At 42.8% G+C, this 19,258-nt stretch overlaps 2 protein-coding genes across 2 annotated transcripts; both read right to left on the reverse strand.

Annotated features, from left to right (window-relative positions):
- Positions 1–550: 550 nt before the first annotated feature.
- LOC139207588 (progesterone receptor-like) lies at positions 551–9,479 on the reverse strand. Its single transcript, XM_070837327.1, has 9 exons — positions 8,683–9,479; positions 7,565–7,662; positions 7,187–7,303; positions 6,435–6,578; positions 6,090–6,299; positions 5,387–5,531; positions 4,188–4,318; positions 3,882–4,033; positions 551–1,942 (listed from the first exon to the last, which is right to left on the reverse strand). The coding sequence occupies exons 1-9, from the start codon at positions 9,477–9,479 to the stop codon at positions 1,778–1,780; spliced, it is 1,959 nt and encodes a 652-aa protein (XP_070693428.1). The 3' UTR covers positions 551–1,777.
- A 1,426-nt stretch (positions 9,480–10,905) lies between these two features.
- On the reverse strand, positions 10,906–18,569 carry LOC139206879 (moesin-like). Its single transcript, XM_070836477.1, has 15 exons — positions 18,546–18,569; positions 17,453–17,500; positions 17,166–17,249; positions 16,995–17,090; positions 16,684–16,806; positions 16,157–16,308; positions 15,971–16,054; positions 15,734–15,880; positions 15,475–15,571; positions 14,600–14,763; positions 14,328–14,458; positions 13,987–14,147; positions 13,475–13,567; positions 12,593–12,826; positions 10,906–11,186 (listed from the first exon to the last, which is right to left on the reverse strand). Exons 1-15 carry the CDS (start codon positions 18,552–18,554, stop codon positions 11,022–11,024), a joined length of 1,788 nt encoding a protein of 595 aa, XP_070692578.1. The 5' UTR covers positions 18,555–18,569; the 3' UTR covers positions 10,906–11,021.
- Between the last annotated feature and the right edge of the window lie 689 nt (positions 18,570–19,258).

The raw sequence follows: 19,258 nt of genomic DNA on the forward strand, positions 1-19,258 counted from the left end.
ATTATTCTAATAAGATGAAGCTTTTACTTCCAAATTATTAATTTTTGACAATCCAATCATTCATTACACCTGTGATTAGAACGTGGTCTTTAATAGTTGTCCCCTTTAATGCTATGAACCCGCCTCTCGTGACTCTGACTATTTAATGGTAACCTTGCTCAAACACCGGGTGAATCCGTGTCCAATTACATTACGAAGCAAATGTCAATGCATCCAGCAGATGTTGTCCTGCTATACTATTGCCGAGTTTCAGTTTACTGATGTAGACTCATCAGCCGCCACTAGATGGTATTAAAACACAGGCAGCGCTTTCTGTTGTCAGATCAGCAGACATGGCTTTTTCTTCACAGGATAAATAGACGGAATAGTTCAGCCAGGAATAATTCAGATAGGCCTCTTCCTTTCGACTCTGTGATATGTTCTGGTTTCCTGCTGTGATCTATTACCTGGCTGGGTGGAGAATGAATAATCCTGAGGGAGGGTAATGCAGTGGTAGGAAAGACTTTATTATCTGATGTTCTCTAAAGTCTGTCTGTCCACCTGACTGCATCGCACACTGAAATGAATCACACAGAGAAAAACAGGCTGATTACTGCATTGTCACTGGCGCGCACTCAAAAGAGACCACACTTTATCGACATTTGTTCTAGATTGCACCGGTTTGCCTCTCTCTCTCTCTCTCTCTCGGTCTGCCCTCACCATCGACAAACAGATACACACTCATGCTGCACTTTTATTAAATGTTAAGTTGCACAGGTAGCTACAGGTGCGCGGATTTCTGACATTTGACAGTGAGCAAAAACTGTCAGAAGCTACAATGAACACGTGATGATGCACAACAATGCACTTGCAAAGAACATTTTAAGAAACAGTAGAAAAATTACAACAGTGTGAAATGCCTGCTCTGGAAAAAAATGTACTTGAGTAACATTTGACACTGAAAAACAAGCAAACTTTTTTTTTTTTTAAAAGTCACCCATTACGTTAGTCGACTAATGAGTGATTTGAGTATTTTGTCCAATTATTTTCCTCATCGTTTTTGTTGTGCCCTTTTCACATCATAAAATTCATGAATATACATTTTAAATTTGCATTAATGTGGTTTATAAGTGTATTTGTTTTGTGGACACCATTAACTATTAGTTGACCATTATGTCTATGGATGAGAGCAGCTCTCAGAAATGTTTTTATATGCCTCCAGGCAAGAGCGTCGCTTCTTAGCATGCATGCCACAACCGTTTATTAACTGTCAATCAACAACTTTGTTCATCTCAGGTGCACACAATAACATTCATTGTGGAAAAGCTAGTCCAAATGTCATACTACTGCACACAGACAAGCCACAGTGATGTGAACTCTGCAAACGTGTTTTTCTCCCTCTCAAAATGACGCGTTGTCATTATCAGCGTGAAGATGTCTACATGCCAGCTGGTCGGCCATTCATGAGATAGTGTGGAGGATCGCATGCAAGGTGTTTTCATAAGCTCCAGAAAGATTTGATGTGCGTGATACAGAACAGGAGCACACAGTAAGAAGAATAGAGTGGATATAATTAAATTACAACAGACTGGAAGAATGTTCTGTAGGCCCCTCTGTTAATGTCCACCCACAGCCTCACTGTGCCCCGCTCTCGCCCTGTGGGTAAAAAGGAGCTTGTGTATCGTTCACCTCATAAAATCAGAAACTCTCTCTCGCCATTTCAAGCTTTACCAGAGGTGGCCGAAGGACTGGGTGCCAAAGCTCAAGCGACATATAAGACAGTCACAGAGACTCCTCTCTAGGCTGTATTATGGAAAAGGATGGGCTTGACCATGCCTGAGAGGATCTTTGGCACATGAACGCTCACAATCTCTGAGATCATCTCCGGGAAGTTGACACGCGTCTGCAGGGACTGAGCTTGGATGAACAGATCATAGGTGAACTGGTGTAAGTTCTTCACAATCTGGGGAAAAGAGAACAAGGAGAGAGGCAGAGATCACGCACGGGTTATTAATAACAAAGATGATGTGCTTGAATGTGTGCGGCGCTGCAAAGGAACAACGCCTGCACATAAAAGAGGAAATAACAAACGGCATTAAAGCCCGTTTATTCACACGAGCGGAAGAGGTGATTTAAAAAGGTGGCGCTCATCGTGATGCTCTAAGCTCCACGGGCAGGGTAGCTGCTGAAGGGGCTTGAACTGCAAAGCCTTGATCGACTCTCTTTTTTTGCCTAAAGGGCCCTGCCAGACAATCCCTGGCTGCCCTTTAGCTCATAAGGTGTTAGAAAATCTGAGATGAGAGTGGGACACAGACAAAGCAGAACCTTTCAGGGTAAATCCACAGTGAAAGACATGAGGCTGAAACTGCTGCAGCTCTGCTCTCTTTGGGAGGAAACTTCCCAGCTCAATATATAACCGATCTTACCAAGTCACATGAAGTTCTACTAATGTTAGGGGGGGGGGCATCTACACCCTCTAGTGGTTGCACTGCTGCCAAGAAGCTTCATATCCTCATATCTCCATTAACCAATTTTAAAAAAAGATTATTTCAAATCCATTTAAGCATAGATTTGGGAATAATCCGTGTTTGGGCTTATACAGTAATACATTTTTTATTAGAATTCTCACCATTACAAGAATCACTGTAAAAAGTTTAATGTGCATAAATACACTGTTGCCCATAAAGTTGGAATAAAATGTTTTTTACCTCTTCTCATGAAATGATTGTGACAATGTGATTTATTCTTGATAAATAAAGTGTATATCTTCTCAACTTTATTGATCAAACTCTTCCAAACATATCACAGTGAAACTTAAACCACAATGAACCTTTGCAAACTGTGTATTCAGGCTTTAACTAAATTGGGGGTATTGAACAATTATTCCAACTTTATGGGCAACAGTGTACTATCAGTTTTTCAGGCCTTCTAAAACCTTGATAGATATCCTTACAGTCAGTTTGTACTATGTTTGAATAAAAAAGAGGGTCGTAAAACATGCTTCCTTTCAGGTTTTACTGAATTTAATTATCTTGGCTACATCTGTGTGCGAAGCATGTGCAGAATAAAGTTAGGAGAAAAAAAAAACGCAGTGCATGGATGATTTAATACTTTACCAAACTTGTGCTAAAATCAAACAATCTATGCAAATGGGAGTTCACTGAGTCACGCTGTCCTCTTTAAGATATTAAATTATGAAGCAGATAGGCAACTTGAGGAACATGAGTGTAAAACTTTAACAGCTTTAATGACTCACTTTCTGGCGCTTTTTATTTAAATGGATACAATCTGGTCGGAAATCCTTGTTTCCTTTTCCAAAGTAAACATGAGGACAAAGGTCGCATTTAGACAGTTTGTATACCAATTAACACAGTTCTTTTTAGAGGTTTAAAATGTAACATTGGTTGCCTCTGGGTGAGTGGTGGGCGGTGTGTGTCAGTTACGGCGCATTACATTGTGATGCAGCAATGCTACCAGCAGAGGGTGACTATCATTTTCCCTCCTCATGTGCAACCAGTATGGAGTCATATGGCCCCTTGGTATGTGCTTAACCATCATTAGAACACACGTACTGGAGCTGTACCCCTGGTTGTCACGTGAGGAAAAACAGAATGAAACTATACTTAACTAAAACAGACGGTTGCTTAAATTTGAAGTGTAATAACTGACCTATTCAGCCATTAAAGTGATTATAAATCCTGACGCAGCCTGACGCAGTTAATAAGTTGGCACTGTTTTGCCGTGAGCGAAATACAGTGTTTGTGTAAAACTTTGATCTGCACTATTACTATTCCCTGCTCAAGTAGTTGTTCTGCAACACTAACTGTAAATTGCCTTTATATTGGAGTTCGGAGTCACGACATGGTGTGTTTTCATATGTGGAGAAGAATTGTGTCTGTTACCGACTGGAGGTAGTCCAGCAGCTGTGTGAGCTGAAACAGTCTCTGTGTACGTGTGGTCTCTCCGCGGCGGCTGGCCAAGCGATCCAGCTCCTTGATGTAGGAGGTCCGCAGTTCATCAAAACAACGCTGGTTCTTCAGGCCCTCCACTGGTACTGTGACCACAAAGCCAGAACATAACAATAACTCTCACAGACTTTATCCATCCCATCAATTCTCTGAAGTATGGCTGCACTCTGTGGTGGTCATATTTCACTTGCGGAGGTGACATTGAACTTTTTATTTCAGATGTGGTCCCAGCAGACTCACTGATGCTGAAGAGGACCAGGGCCTTCATGCAGAGGAACTCCTCCTGGGTGACCTTCAGCATGCAGAACCTTTGGGAGAGCAGCTTCATCCTCACACAGTGTTCATACATACTGGACACTTGCATCCGCTGGCTGTAAGGAAGGAAGAAAAAGAAAAGAAAAAAAAACCCCGTGAGAGGAGAAGAAGGAGAAGAAGGAGCACAAGGTGCGACAAAGGAAGCGACAAGCCAAGAGAGGGTCAGGCAGAGAGAAATATATAAAGGTGGAAGACAATTAATGGTGGCAGAAGCGAGAGCGAAGGAAAAAAGAAGAAAAAAGCAGCAGAGGTGAGAAAAAATGAGTGGGGTGGATAATGGAAAAAGGGAACGACAGAGAGGCAGAGAAAAATGAGGGTCAGCAACAAGGGCAGGCGTGTCCATTACCGTGCAGGTCAGAGGCAGCCCAATAGAGTGACAGAGGTCTAATGCAGACACAATGAGTGTTTTGCTAATGTTGCGCGAAACACCAGCCAAATGAAATCCGCTCTGAGGGCCTTTGACTGGCTTTAGCATTTTGAGCAACACCCTCCCTCAACACCGAGGGGGAACTTACTGATAAGAGGTGGAATTGTCACTTATGTGTATCGTGTACAGTGACTTGATTTCAAAGCCTGTGTTAAGTTTTTAAAAGTTACAAAGAAAAGACAAAACGGCAGGAGTTGGAGCGTCAGAAGGATTTCAATAGAGGCTGGAGGAGGTTGGGGTGCAAATAAAAACTTGTCAAAGTGAAGAAAGGAACAAGTCAACGGCGCAGCAGTTCTGACGACGGTTTCGTGAAGATGAAACGGAATAAATCATCTGAGGTGATCCCTCTGCGGCCACATATATACGAAACGCAAAGGAAACGGTAAGAACAGAACAGGCTTGTTTACTGTCTCGCCTGGAAGAGATGCCGATCATCATGTGATTTCTTTTAAATTTTCCTCTGAAGCTCGCATTCCTCTGGGCCTCTCTTTCCAATCACGGTGACAGGTGAAATCTCAGGATATTCCAACAAACCTATTGTCACAGTGATTATTACAGCCCAAACAAACTTTCTTTGTTTGATAAAGACGCTGTGCCAGACAGGACAAAGTTCTCTTAACTTTGTTCAAATCGAACACTTCAGCAGTAGAACTCTACAGCGGTAAGCTGCGCAAAGGGGGGATTTGTCACGACTTACTCGTTGAAGACCAGATCTGGAGCAAAGTAGAGCATGGAGCTGTTAGTAAGCGTGTAGGACCTCCAGCCCAGAGCGAACACCATCACCCCCATCCATGACAACTGAATCACTGACATTTGATCATCCACATGCAGGTCACGGAAACCTGTTAACAAAAAACTTGTTTTATAAAACGTCTGCTCAAGCAAAAATGATAAAACATGACAGAATAACACTGAATAAATAAGAAGACTTTAGACCAGGAAAAGGGATACCACACTCTGGATACATTGCTGGCCATTTGCAGCCATTCTTGGCTTTAATATGAACATATCACCCTCTACTGGTTAATATTTGAACAGGCTGGTCTGCACTGCATGGGCTGCTCCAACATGGAAGTTTACTGGCATAAAATTCTGCCAGGGTTATCTGGTAAAACAAGGTCTTAAATGCCTACCTCAATGCTAACAGATAGACTTAACCTGATAGCTTTAAAGCTCTTTTAAATGACTGTAAACTTGGAGTTACACAAGTGCTACTTTGCGGCTGATTCATAGTATCTTTCACTCTCTTGCTCAGTGTAAGTCTTGTCTTGCAGTGATCTGACCAGCATGAAGTGCAAATAGTCGGACTAGCATCAAGCTGAGCCAGAATCAATGGCAGGAACGTCTACATGTGGCGTGAACTAGCTTCCAGTGCATCTCCTTGGCCCAGACTCATTTACCTGGGATGGCCTTGGCCCAGCGCACCACGGTTACCAGCTGTCTTTCCCCAAGCTCATTGAGGCTGGTGAGCAAGGACACAGGGCTGTCTGGCTGGGCTGGGTCATGTCCGGCATTCACCACAGCCGGCTCAATGGACTGCAGGATACTGAGCAGGGAAAGGCAGGAGCGCAGGGTCGGTGGGATGCCCGGAACCATGGCCTGGGAAGATGCTGAAGATACACAGATAAAATGATACATAAGCCAGAAAACTACAAAAAAGAAAACTACATCACATCTTTTGATGCTAAATTATGTTTGATATTGATTTAGCAAGATACTTGAGCTTATGTGACACTAATCCTCACTTTGAGCCCTGGCAGCTGCACTTCCGGTCTCCAAGATGACGTCTTTCTTTCCGGTCCTCTCTCCCTGCTCCCTAGGCCCCCAGGGAGCCAGAGATGGCTCCTCATCTCCATTCCTTGTCTGTCCGGCTCCCTTCAGCCTGCGACCTAGAATCCACCACAGACAACACAGACAAAGTGGAAGACAAAAGGGAGATAAGACGTTTCCATTTCAGGTTGTTTTGTCTGACTGTTACACAAGAGATAGCCGGAAAAACAGGAAAGAGAAAGAGGGACAGAATAGTATAAACTGGGCTGTACTTTCATAATCAACACTTATCATAACCACGTGGCAAGGTTCTCATTCATCTGCCACTGGGCAAAAAAAAAAAAAAACTGCTCTTTTGGCCTTTGCTGAAATGCTTTGGTTACACTGTATTTAACCTGGAACGTTTAATTAATAAGTTCTGATCCAGTGCATGTTCAGCATCTGACCACCATGACCCCATTTTCAGAATGCATGCCACATACTTTTCTCTCACATTAATTCAGTTCAATTCAGTTGACTTTATTGGCCTGAAAGTTTAAAACATTGCCAAAGGAGAAAAAAGAAAAACAGATAAAGAGCAAAATACAATTTGTATGAATAATTTGGACAGTCTACAATAATACGAACATGAATATTGCTTTAAAATTGATTGCTTATAAACTATAAACAGCATATTCTATATCTATATCCTCTAATATTTCACTCATTCTCATCTATAGTTCCTCACCTTTAAGGCTCATTCCTGACATGAAGCATCTCTTCAAACGACACGAGGCGCAGTTTTTCCGCCTCAGTTTATCGATGGTGCAGTCGTTCCGGCTGGCACACAGGTGGTTCTGCTTACCTGGTGACACACAAAAATGGAGATCTGGTGATCTGGAAATGAGGGAGTGACCTCAACAATGTCTGGGCTTCCACTCATAGCAACGATAAGTGGGTGTTTGCTGATAACAAATACCTCGTCCTCATAATGCCAGGTCACTGTGCCTTTCCTGCATGAACCAGCGTGTGGGTGTAAGAAATTAAATCAGTGGAAGAGTAACTGTGTGTGTGTGTGTGTGTGTGTGTGTGTGTGTGTGCACTCGTGTGTGTTTGTCACACCCACCTGCAGCGGCCCTCTTAAAGAATACTTTGCAGCTGCCACAGGTGACTGCTCCATAGTGACAACCTGAGGCATCGTCACCGCATACCTGACACGCTCTCCTGTCTGACAGGTACACACCTGGAAACATATCCTCACCCCTGGACACACACACACACACACACACACACACGCACACACACACACACACACACACACACACACACACACACACACACACACACACACACACACACACACACACACACACACAGGGGCACATAAATGTACACAAAAGTGCAGTTTTAAAAGGAAGAAGTGGGCACAGATACTATACTTAGTCACAATAATAGATAGCCACAATACACCCACACAAATAACAGTCAAACACATTTATTAAAGTCAGATTTAGGTATCTAAGGTCTGTCAAAGATTTCCCTATCTCATTAATGATCATGTACCAAGTCAAATCACCTACAGGATAGGCAACCCTGTGATGAAAGAACTGTAAGTATTTTAGGACTTTTACAGAGGAATAAATAAGTGGAAACTGAACATTAAACATTCCAAGCAGAGAATCAGCAACAGGTGTTATATCTTCTGTTGACACGTCAACTCTTATTTTGAGCAGCACAAATAAGGACAGTTCTGAGAAGTTAGGGATAGGGTGAACTTTGCTTCAGTCTAGCTGCAAGCTGAAACACGATTTGGCCAAGGCCAAGAAGAGCTCATGGGGCTGTTGGAGCACAAATGATTTAATGGTGATTCACAACTGCCTCTGCAGAATTATCATGCGTATTGCATTTGATTTATTTCTGCTGCCTCTTAACAAATCAAATATGGCTCTGCAGCTCTCTACAGAGATATCAAGACGCTTTTAAGTGATATTGTGGATGTAATAAACAATCAATTTCGAAACACAAAATAAAAAGGACCACATTCAACAATGTAAGATTCATTAAGACCAACTGTAAAGCATGTCACATCAAACCCTGGTTATTAGTATTTGCCACGCTGTATTTTGATGAGAGTGAGTGAGTGAGTGAGTGAGTGGCAGGAAAGAATGTGCGTGGCTCTTGACAGGACTGTCCCCCCCCTGACCTGATGTCAATGATAAAGCAACAATGATTAAACCTTTTTACCTGAAACTGCGATCTGTGCAGTCCACCCAGACCGAAGATTCAGTCTTGATAGTGGAAAAAGTGGCATGCCCTTGAGGAATTGCACTTTGGTAACTTTCCACTTGACCATACGCCTGTGCCACCGCTGCTCGGGTGCCACTTTTACCACCCTGCTCACCCTGGATGTTCCAGACACAATGGCATTCCTGCCTGGATCCAAGAGAGGCTTGCCCACAATTGCAATATTTACACAAGAAATTATATCCGACAGATGCGCCTGCGTCTGGCACGGATCGTCCGCTGTATGCGCGCCACACACCCGGGGTATCTCTGTATAGGTTTGGGCTGGCAGAGTACGCGGAGTAAGGTTTCAAAGGTAAGATCTCGTCCACATGAGAGGGCGCGGGAAGCTCTGCCACCGGGCTCATAAACAAGTTTGATTCCCTGCTGACATATCTGGATATCACCGGACCGCGCGTCTCGGTTTGCGCGCTGTCCATGTCGCCGGATCTGAGCAGATCCATGCAGCTCTCCTGCTGCACGCCACGGAACACCTCTCCAAACTCGTGCTCTCTCATGCTGGCGTCGCTCAGGAGACACCTGCCGCCCCCTGAGTTCATATTTCGAGCCGCTCCGGAGCCGCTCTCCACAGCGGGGTCGAAGTCTGCGAAAGCGCCGCTGAAGCACTGGTTGGCGTTGCTGAGCGGAGAGGACACCGTATCCAAGCCCAGGGAGACGGACACTGCCTTGCTGAGCTCAGCGGTGGTCGGGAACGCACAGGTGTCCGCGGCGGCGTCCAGGCGGTCCCGTTCATTCATTATACTTAAAGAGTTAAAGAGTTTGACGCGTCTTTCAAGTCCGACGTGCGCGATCGAAGTGCCTCCTTCGGCTCGCCTCCTCGGAGTTTAGGCAGTGAGCTGGTCGCGCCGAGAACAAATCACAAACAACACTTTCCAGGCGAGAAAACGCCTACCCTAGAGGCTGGTCATATGTCTCCGCGGACAGGAAACTCGGAGCTGTCGTCGGAGGTGGCAGCAGGACAGGGACGTCCTGGCGAGCCGTTCCGCGGGTGAAAGGCTGGAAAACTTTAAAAAAGTAATGGTTTTCTCCCGCGATCTGTTCGCCTGGCGGCGTTTTGCCTCCACTTCATGAGTAACTGCTGGGAACCGCGTCGGAGGACTTCGCACTCGGGAATGTTGTCTGCTCGACGCACTAAACAAACGTAAACGTAACTTATTATCTACCACCCGCACCTCCCGTTATTTGTCTCCCTAAAACTGACCCCATGTCTCGCGAGATTAACCGGAATTGACAAGGAAATTCACAGTTTATCGCCTTGTTGCTGTTATAATGAGGCTGCTGTGTCTCCCAGCATCTGCCTTGTCCGTTCACTATCTATGTGTCTGTTTTCTTTTCTTTTAATTTGACTGGAATAAGTTATTTAGACTTGGTTACGTCTGGTGGTTTTATAAAAAAAAAAAAAAAACATGGTGAATGGTGTCACCACTGGATCACTGGATTTGCATCTGTTTAGAGAGACAGCATCAAGAGGAGGGGGAAGCTACACAGCTGGAAAAAAAAAAACACAATCAAAAACGACGATTTGTCCAATTTGTTTTAAAGAAAAACTGAGTTGCTAGTTTGGACAGCGAGGCAGGGGTGAGGTGATGGGAGATGGAGTGAGGCAGCCTAACTTTCTCTATAGTTGTGTAGGAGAGATGCCTATTTGTGAGTGATGATTATCTTTTGTTTTTGATTGCAGCTCATCTGTTTTTATGCCTCATTAGACATCCATACATAGACTCATTCATGCACACACACACACACACACACACACACAACACACTGATGGTGTTCCTGTGTCTTTTATTTCTGTGATAAAGAACAGAGGATTTAACATTTAGCTGGAGAAACAACAAGTGTCTTAAGTGTCACTGCTTTCAAGAATCAATATTCACATGGCTTCATTAGTTAATTGTAAATGTGTGTGATGTGATTGATGCTTTTCCTAAATGACAGCATTGATAATAATAATAATAATAATAATTTGTCTCATATGTTTGCTACACTGAAGTGGACCATGAGTGTGTGTTTGTTCTTAAAGAAGTACAAATATTTTTAAGGACAGTTGTCATCCTGCGCTGACTTGTTTCCAAATGAAATGGAATTACAATAAAAATCACGGCACAGTAACAAAATCACTGCATTCATCATTTCGTCATATTCAACCTGTTGTGCCCCCTTAATTTTCTACCTATGCGTTAATCTGCACCTACACTTCTAGAATTTCTCAATCTGTCTTGATTTCATCGTCTCTCCTTATCCTGCCCTCAGCCTGAGTGGGCCTATGGCAGCCTCTCTCACATGGACTCAAATTCATCAATGCGCTGTTTGGTGTTGCCCTGACGAATCTGACGTAGGGTCTTGTATTTGTCGCGGCCTGCCTTCACATTGTCAGCGTGGATCAGGTCATTGGGGGTCTTTTTGCTCTCGTCTACAGCTCTGGCCAGCTCGGTGCTCAGGAACTGGAAGAGAAACACAAACACACGGCAAATGAAATCCACTCTCTCGAGACTCTTTGGGAGACTATTCAGAAGTCTTGCCCACCTCCCCTCACCTCTGTATTCCCCTCAATCCCCATCTGAAGACACTCTATTGTCCATAGTTATTAAGTCCACTTTTGTGTCCTCTATGCAACATCATATCTTGTTTTGGTTGCCAGATAGAGCCCAATTTTATTTCAGTTGTAATAGGTCTGGATGAATAAAATCAACAGAATGACAATGTACCTGCAGCAATGTTTAATTACATAGACTGCATTCAATATTTGGTGAAACACATTTTTTGGTGGCATTTAAGCTGCCATTTTTACAGCACAGTCAAAACCTCCATATGACCGCGTCAACAGCAAACACAGCGAATGTACCTAAACATCTTTAAAATCTTCAACAGCACAAGACGTGTCTTTCAAACCGCAAACTGTAAGAGGTGGGGCGTGGAAGAGGCAGCCACCGTGGCCGCGTGTGCAAAGCTAAGACACACATGCACTCGGCAATTTAATCAGAGGTTCACCAGAGTTATCTGAATATTTCTTTTTGTGACATTCAATATCTTCAGAAAATTTCACAGCAATTTATCCAGTGGTTGCTGAGGCATTTCACTCAAAACCAAAAATGTCAAGCCCATGGCGGCACTAGAGGAAAAGTCAGGGGATCACCAAAGTCAGCACCATGTCCAGGCTATCACTCTGGAACCCTGAACGCCTGTACAAAATTTGGTGCCTGTCCACCAAGTACACGTGAAGCTATTTCAGCGAATACGAGAAAAATCGGACCTGCTGGTGGCACTAAAGGAGACAGCCTCTGGGGACTATTTGTACCACATTTTGTGACAATCCATCCAATTACGATGAGACATTTCACTGCAAAACAAAAATCTCAACCTTGTTGTGATGCTAGATGAAGAGTCAGGTGATCACTAAAGTCAGTAGGGTTCATCCTCTGGGGGCCATGAACGCCTGCACAAAACTTCATGGCAGTCTGTCCAATAGTTGTTGAGATTTTTTTTCAGTCCCACCAATGAGCGGACACTGCCGTAGAGTCGTGGCCCTAGCATGGCTACAAAAATAATACTTTTTAATATAGTATTGCTTTGTTGTGGCTCTCATTTAGTGGCCATTAGACCCAATGATGCGTTGACCTCAGCATTCGGCTGGGGTGGTTCCTAATTTACAGGCCGCGTAATTTACTGAGCCTATAACCACTGAATCAGGAAATTGAAGGCATTTATTGATTCATTTGTCTGCACTCTTAAAAGCTCCAGGACAGCTTCACTGCTAATCTTTAGCTGAACATGACGTCTGACCTGAAGGCGAGCCACAGAACAGCAATTCTGCAAGATGGCAAATTTGATTATATCCACTTAAACTTACCTTGAGGTTTTTCTGCAGCCTCTGGTTCTTCTGGGCCTCTGTTACTCTTTCCTCCTCACTGCGATCTCGGACCATCTCTAGAGAAGACAGCTCAGCGCTCGCCTCTGCGCTGCTCTCGTCCGTCTCGTCGTGGTCGTGCATAGGAGGGTGGACTGAATTCTGGATGTGGACACCCATGAGTTTAGTCTTCAGCTCCTCTTTGGTTCGCTCCAAATCAGCTTCTACTACGACCGCCTGTCAACACAAACGACTTGCAGTGAATTGCTGTGGTTGGATATTTAAGTGCAAGTAGCCAACTGGATTTGTTCCACAACATGACATAATCATGATTTGAAACATGGTGCTCCTATTCTGCAAAGGGAGCTCCATGCCAGGTACTGTTTGAGAAAAAAGATAACTGGATAGTATTTTGCGCTCACATTTTAGTAGTATTGAAGGGGAAATTTGATTATCTTGGTTATCTTGGGTAACCTGCTGATGGCCCTGTTGAACGCCTAATTAAACTGTTGTCTTCATAAAACAGAAACAAGGGTAACACCGCAGTAATACCAAATAATGTGGAGACTACATGTGAATTCAGACTAGTACGCCTTATTTGAATGCAAAGATTTACATACACTTTAAGTAAATCTTGGAGAAAAGTTGCATATGCATTCAATGTCTTGTTTTAGCCAAATGTGACTCTACAGGGCTGAGGTTTGCCACATTTGACAATGCAGTAACACCCATACAATTTATACAATCACTGTGATATACTTGTCTGGGGTTGACTCATTGCTTCTATTTTACCTCGGTCTAACACTTAGGAGTGTCAGGCATCGCTCTTTGCTCATGTTTGATTCATCCTTTATCTTTCTCGTGGTTTCTTTCGTGAATTCTCACCCTTTTCTGCCATCTCTTTGCCTCGTCGTCCTTTTTCTTCTTGGCGTCTTCCAGCTGGGAGATCTTAGAGGTAAGCTCTGCCAGCTCAGTGGCCTATACACACACGCACACAAGTGGGAAGAGAGTTAAGAGTGCTCCTGATCTAAGGTCATTGTGCTCTGCCTGCATCTGTCTGCACATGTGTGTTAGAGAGAGACTATGTGTGTGTCTGTGCGTGTGCGGGTATCCTCGTATGCAGCATCATGGCTCGCAGCCTTTCTATTGAATCAGCTAAAAGTGTGAATATACAAAATTATACTCTAATATACCTAAAGACAGCAACACCTTGCTTCTAGCTTAGAGGCACTTGATCAATATATGTAAATATACCATAATGAGCCCTTCATCATAGGAATAAAGTCAGTTACTGAATGTTTTTCATTATTTTTTAGATTTGGAGAAAATCCACCTGCTAACTTAATCTATTTGGTTAAAGCTGAATTTAACCCAGCATACAGATGTGTTTCGAGTACCAGGCTTTCCTGGTTCTTGATCTGGGTTTCAGATTGGTATAGCAGGGCTGCTTTTGCTTCCATTGCAGCTCTGCGGTCCTTGTCCAGCCGCTCAGCCTCCTCCTGAGCAATTTTCCTCTCCTTCTCCAACTCAAGAGCCCTGCGAGTCTGCTCCTCCAGCTCTGCAACGCACGCGCACATGTCCACAGAAACACCCATCACGCACACATAGTATATGAGAACCTTGTAGAGATACTAAAATCACAAAATATTTCAATATGCTAGCTCATTCTTCTAATGTTCTTAGACAGAAAAAACAAAACTCAAGTTGAGAAACATTTGTATTCAGAAAGTTGTCAGACCATCTTGAGCTCTCTTTGTCTGTTCTTCAATCTGTCTCAATCTCTCCATCAGCTCCATGGTCTCACGAGCAATCTTCTCTGTTTCCTTTTCGGCGTTTTCTCGCTTTTTTTTCTCACTCTCGAGCAAAGCCCTGACAGGAGAATTGTGCATAAATACACATCTGAAAAAAAACTAGATCTCCCGACAGTTCTTTCTTAAAGCAGAGAGAACACACTGTAAACTGTAAAAAAAAAAAAAAAAAAAAAGCTGTCATTATTTCCTCTGTCCTTACCTCTCCATCTGCCTCTTGTTCTTCTCCTCCCTGGCCTGGGCCTTCATCTGCTGCACCTCGATGGTGTCAGGTTTACGTCTGCGCATGTACAGGTCATGGTTCCCCATACACAAGGCCAGGATACGTTTGTTGATGCGAAGACGAGGCACGTAGAAAACAAAGTCCTTAAACATAAAAAAATATATATATATATCACATATTGGTCACTGTCCACGGGTGGATTTGTGGCACATCGTGTGCATCTCAGGTCTGTTTTGCGGTTAAACATGGGTTTAAATAATGTAAAGGGTTGGTTTTGTTTGGGAGACTGTCATTAATTTCCCTAAGCTCTGGGATGCTTCCCTTAAATCTGTGCATGCAGTCAGTTGCCAAATTGAAATGTGAGCCTAAATTCATGTTTGTGAATGAGATCAAGTAGCAGCTGCTCTCATTACACTACTTGCTGTAATTTATGCATTTGCAAAATTGGTTATTTCACCAGTGGCAATGATATGGGATTCTCTCACACCTCCTGTTTACAGCCACACTGAATAAATATACAAAGCATTTGTAACATCCTGTACATAGTCGTGAAAATGTTTCCATAAACACTGCTAATGCTAAGATGAGTACTACATATTAAACCCTAAGCACCAGAGCGGGAGCAGCTATTTAATCCCATTCCCGAACACCCATGACTTGAGTTAAGCTATAATAGGCTCACAGTTCAACATACCATCAAGCTGCATAAAAAGGAGTCCCGATTGGGTGACTTTAGGTATGTAGGAATATAATTTCTTATAAAATTAGCTCCCTTTGATGAAGCTTGGCAGCAGTAAAGACAGATGCAGATAAATCACTATCAGGGACCATTAATGATAATGTTTTTTGCATACCGGAGCTTTCTTGTCAATTGGTTTGATGAGAAACTTCTTGTCATTGAAGGAAATGTTTCTGATCTCACTCCAGGGGAAGCCAATCTTCGGGGTCATCCTGTAAAAAAAAAATTGGCACCGTTTTGTGACAGTCCACCAAATCACTGCTGAGACATTTCACTAAAAAATATGTCAGCCTCGCTATGAGGCAAGGTGAAAAGTCAGGGGATCCCCAAAGTCACACCGAGTTTGTCGTATATGTTTTTAAATGGCGACGCACCTGTCCTTTTTGTCATAGATGTTGAGCCCCAGCGCGTCGACTCCCAGCCACAGCTCGGATCCTTTCTTGTTCTTGATGTTAAAGTAGTTGACCCCGTACATCTCCAGATCCTGGGCTATCTTCAGGTACTCCACCATGGCATCCTCTCTGTGGCGTGGAGCAATTTAATGAACTACACAACAGCTGTTTACAAAAAAAAAAATGCATGAATGGCTTTTGGTTGTAGGCCCACAGTACCTCAGTATTCCCTTGTGCTCTTCATGCCACACCTGGATTCTTTCCTCCCACTGATTCTTATTCAGCTTGTGCTGCTCCAAAACCCTGGTTTTATCAGTGGAGAGGACACACCAGTTAGAATTCAGATGACTGAAAGTGGAATTAAGTTGAACTTTGGTTAACACTAATATCCACAGAACTCAGTACCTCTGTGGCAGCAGCTTCTCTCTCGTGAGGTATCCTGGTACGTGATAGTCTTTCCTGTAGTCTCCTTGTTTGACCTGAACTGCATACGAGGCCAAGAGCACCGCGGTCTCAGGTGGGCAGTATATGTCATCGTTTAGGATGCTCTCTTTAACCTGACACACAGAAAAGAAGACATAGTGGTCGTTAAGGCAGGATCAGCACTGTGTTTTGGTTGAGATTCCTTATTCATGATTGCCACACTCATGAGACAGCATTCATTGCATTGTGATGCCCACTATGTCCAGACTCCAAATGTGTGTTTAACTTATTCATACTATTGTTGCAATACGAATGTGTTTAGCATATATCAATATTTAATGGATCTGGATGTTTCTGATGGCAACCAAATAAGATGTGGTGCCATTTGATAAGTAAAAGAGTATCGGGAATTAGGAAAGCGCATTATCAACAGCTAATGTTACAGAGTTTCAAATTTACAGCATGACTCTCTTTAAAAGTGTAAAAATGTGCATGCGCTCATCTCCCACCTGCAAAAAGAACAGCCGCTGTGTTGCTTCCTGGATCAGTTCATCAGCGACATCCTCTGGGTAAAACTTGGCCCTGAACTTAATCAACAAAGGGTTGTCCCTCTTCACATCTTGAGCTGTCACCTGGGAGTGGCACCCCACAGCACAGGGATGCCAGAATGAAGAAATACGTGCTAATTAGCCTCAATGGGGTGACACGGCAGCATTACTAAAACCACATCCATGTATGCCATCATCATTTACTCGGCTGTCAGGGGAGCGCAGTTCTACCAACAAGTGATGTAGTGTCGACACACACACTTTCCGCTCACCCTCTTGTTCAGCTTGAGCCAGGTGGAGAAGCCTTTGCTGTCCTGATACTGGAGGCCAAAGAACCAGGTTTCCCTCAGCCCGATAGTCTTCACTATCTAAACACGTCAACAAGTCACATGATCACACACTTGTCTGCCATAGCATCTGTTGGATTGCAACGCACAGTGTACCTGGTCAAAAAGCTGTTTGCCAGTTGTGCTGGGCAGGATGGCAAACTCCAGCTCAGCATCCATGGTCGTAACTCGTACATTTATCTGCCAGAGAAAACACTCACACTGAGATACAGGAGGAAATGATCCCTGCTGTTCACTCATCTGTGTCACTGGAGAAGCATCAAGGAGCATGCAGAGCAACAACTGGGTGAAAAAAAAGCTCTAATAATTTTGCTTGTTCTTTGAAACAATGCTAAATTTGTTGGTTCTTTGACAGCAAAATTACCAAAAAGAGTGTTCCTTACATTCTTCTGTTCAACCAGGAGCATCCAATCGCAAGAGGTTGGTGGGGACTACAATCAAGAAATGAAGCCCACAATATATTTTAGACTTAACTGAGAACATGGGGTTCATTCTATGATGCATGAGTATTAACGACTGGGTCAAAACAACGACACCCATTAACCCCTTGAAGGTCCTCAGAAATAATCACGTTAAAGATCCTTACACACATAAATGTGTATGCATAAAAACAAGCCATAAAAATGTTAAAAATCTTTCTTTTTTTTTAATTTTTTTTAAATAGTTTTTTAGACCAGCATCAGCCCTAATCATACATATCAAATTTTAATTAGTTTTTTAAAAAATTAACCCTTAAATTGCCATGTTTTTGTCATGATGCGCATCATTTTATGGTCTAAAATACACAAAAAATACATGAAAAAAATTGAGAACTCTGAAAAATTCACCATCTTGCAAAATTATAAGCAATATGCATGAAAAACTAAAAAAATATGCTAAAAATAAAAATCATAACACACTAGAAAGTGCTGAAGACCCTCAAAGGGTTAAGCGTTTCTGCTATAGACTGACTTGTACAATAGAAAAAAAACGCAGCAAAGAGGAGAAGTTGTTTGCTCCATTTCTCGTAAACTTTTTCTGTCATAACTCTTTTTAAGCAAAGCAGGCTTTCATTTGTGTCTATAATAAAAACAATAATAATGATACTAATAATAATGTATTACAGTTGTAAGCATAGCAGAACAGACTGTTTCAATGTGTATCTGTGAAGACAAATGAGAAAGCTTAACTTTTCTTCTGTTTTGTTTATACATTTGATGTGCCAGCACACAATAAATCCAGTTTACTTGTTGCATTTGTCTCCCTGGATTTATTGTGTATTATATTTATTACAGACATGTGGCAACTGGGCAAGACATCATACATTTTGCTCTACAAATTCTTACTCTAGTTTACCACGAGCTAACGTGTAGCTATTCAGTTACAGAGCCAGGCACAAATTTCAGTCAAACCACGACGGTTGCAGTCAAAACGTTTGAACTTAACATGAAACACGGTGAAAATTAAGCTATGAAACAATGAAAGGTAGCTACTTACAGTTGACATTTGTATTTTTTAAATCTGTGGCCGAAACACTGCTTCAGAGAGGTGCTTGCGGCTGCCTTTTCTCTGCGGAGTCATATGAAACTGCTTGCAATACCTACAAGGATTATACAGAATGAGAATGGACCATTGTATTGTTCCCAACTTCTCTCTTGGTTAATCCAGTGGCAGCTCGGGGGCCACCATGTTTAGACAGGCAGCGTTTTTTGTATGCGACAAGTTTTTTTCCCATTAAATTGATTAGATTTTGACTGTGTGTCACTAATCTAGGACATAGACAGGATATTTGTCTCCTAAAGCTATTTATAGAGAGACACAAATCAACTGTAACACAGCAGCAACTGAGCATTCTGCATTCTGCTGGTCTAATAATCCTTTCAGTTCATGTAGTAAGCATATGTTGTTATGACAGAGTGATTTGGGGTACATGTGGTGGTGTGTTTGGTGTGTAGGCCCATTACAAACTGCTTGTATTGAGTTTGTGGCAGCTGACAGGGCCGTGGACAGGATTTTACAGGTAGTGAGGTCATACAGCCAAGGACCCCCCCCCCGACCCCACGCCGGCAGCTAATTATGAGCACACTGAAAAACAAAACTAGCAATTTGGATAAATTCAATGAGTACTTCTCTTCTATGATACTTCTACTACTTTTTTACTGAATGTGTTGTTTTAAAACAGTAGTTTTAGTTTGTAAAATACAATACAC

This window comes from Pempheris klunzingeri, chromosome 9, assembly GCF_042242105.1.
Source record: "Pempheris klunzingeri isolate RE-2024b chromosome 9, fPemKlu1.hap1, whole genome shotgun sequence".
NCBI lineage: Eukaryota > Metazoa > Chordata > Actinopteri > Acropomatiformes > Pempheridae > Pempheris > Pempheris klunzingeri.

Excerpts from the sequence above, each read along its gene's own strand:
- LOC139207588 (XM_070837327.1), bottom strand. The coding sequence starts at position 9,479 with ATGAATGAACGGGACCGCCTGGACGCCGCCGCGGACACCTGTGCGTTC. Across the intron at positions 7,663-8,682 it reads TGCACAGATCGCAGTTTCAG|GAGAGCGTGTCAGGTATGCG; the intron begins GTAAAAAGGTTT and ends CCTGTCAGACAG. Across the intron at positions 6,300-6,434 it reads TGCAGCTGCCAGGGCTCAAA|CATCTTCCCAGGCCATGGTT; the intron begins GTGAGGATTAGT and ends GTGTATCTTCAG.
- LOC139206879 (XM_070836477.1), bottom strand. Across the intron at positions 17,091-17,165 it reads GCAAACAGCTTTTTGACCAG|ATAGTGAAGACTATCGGGCT; the intron begins GTACACTGTGCG and ends TGACGTGTTTAG. Across the intron at positions 14,148-14,327 it reads GACAAAGAGAGCTCAAGATG|AGCTGGAGGAGCAGACTCGC; the intron begins GTCTGACAACTT and ends CGTGCGTTGCAG.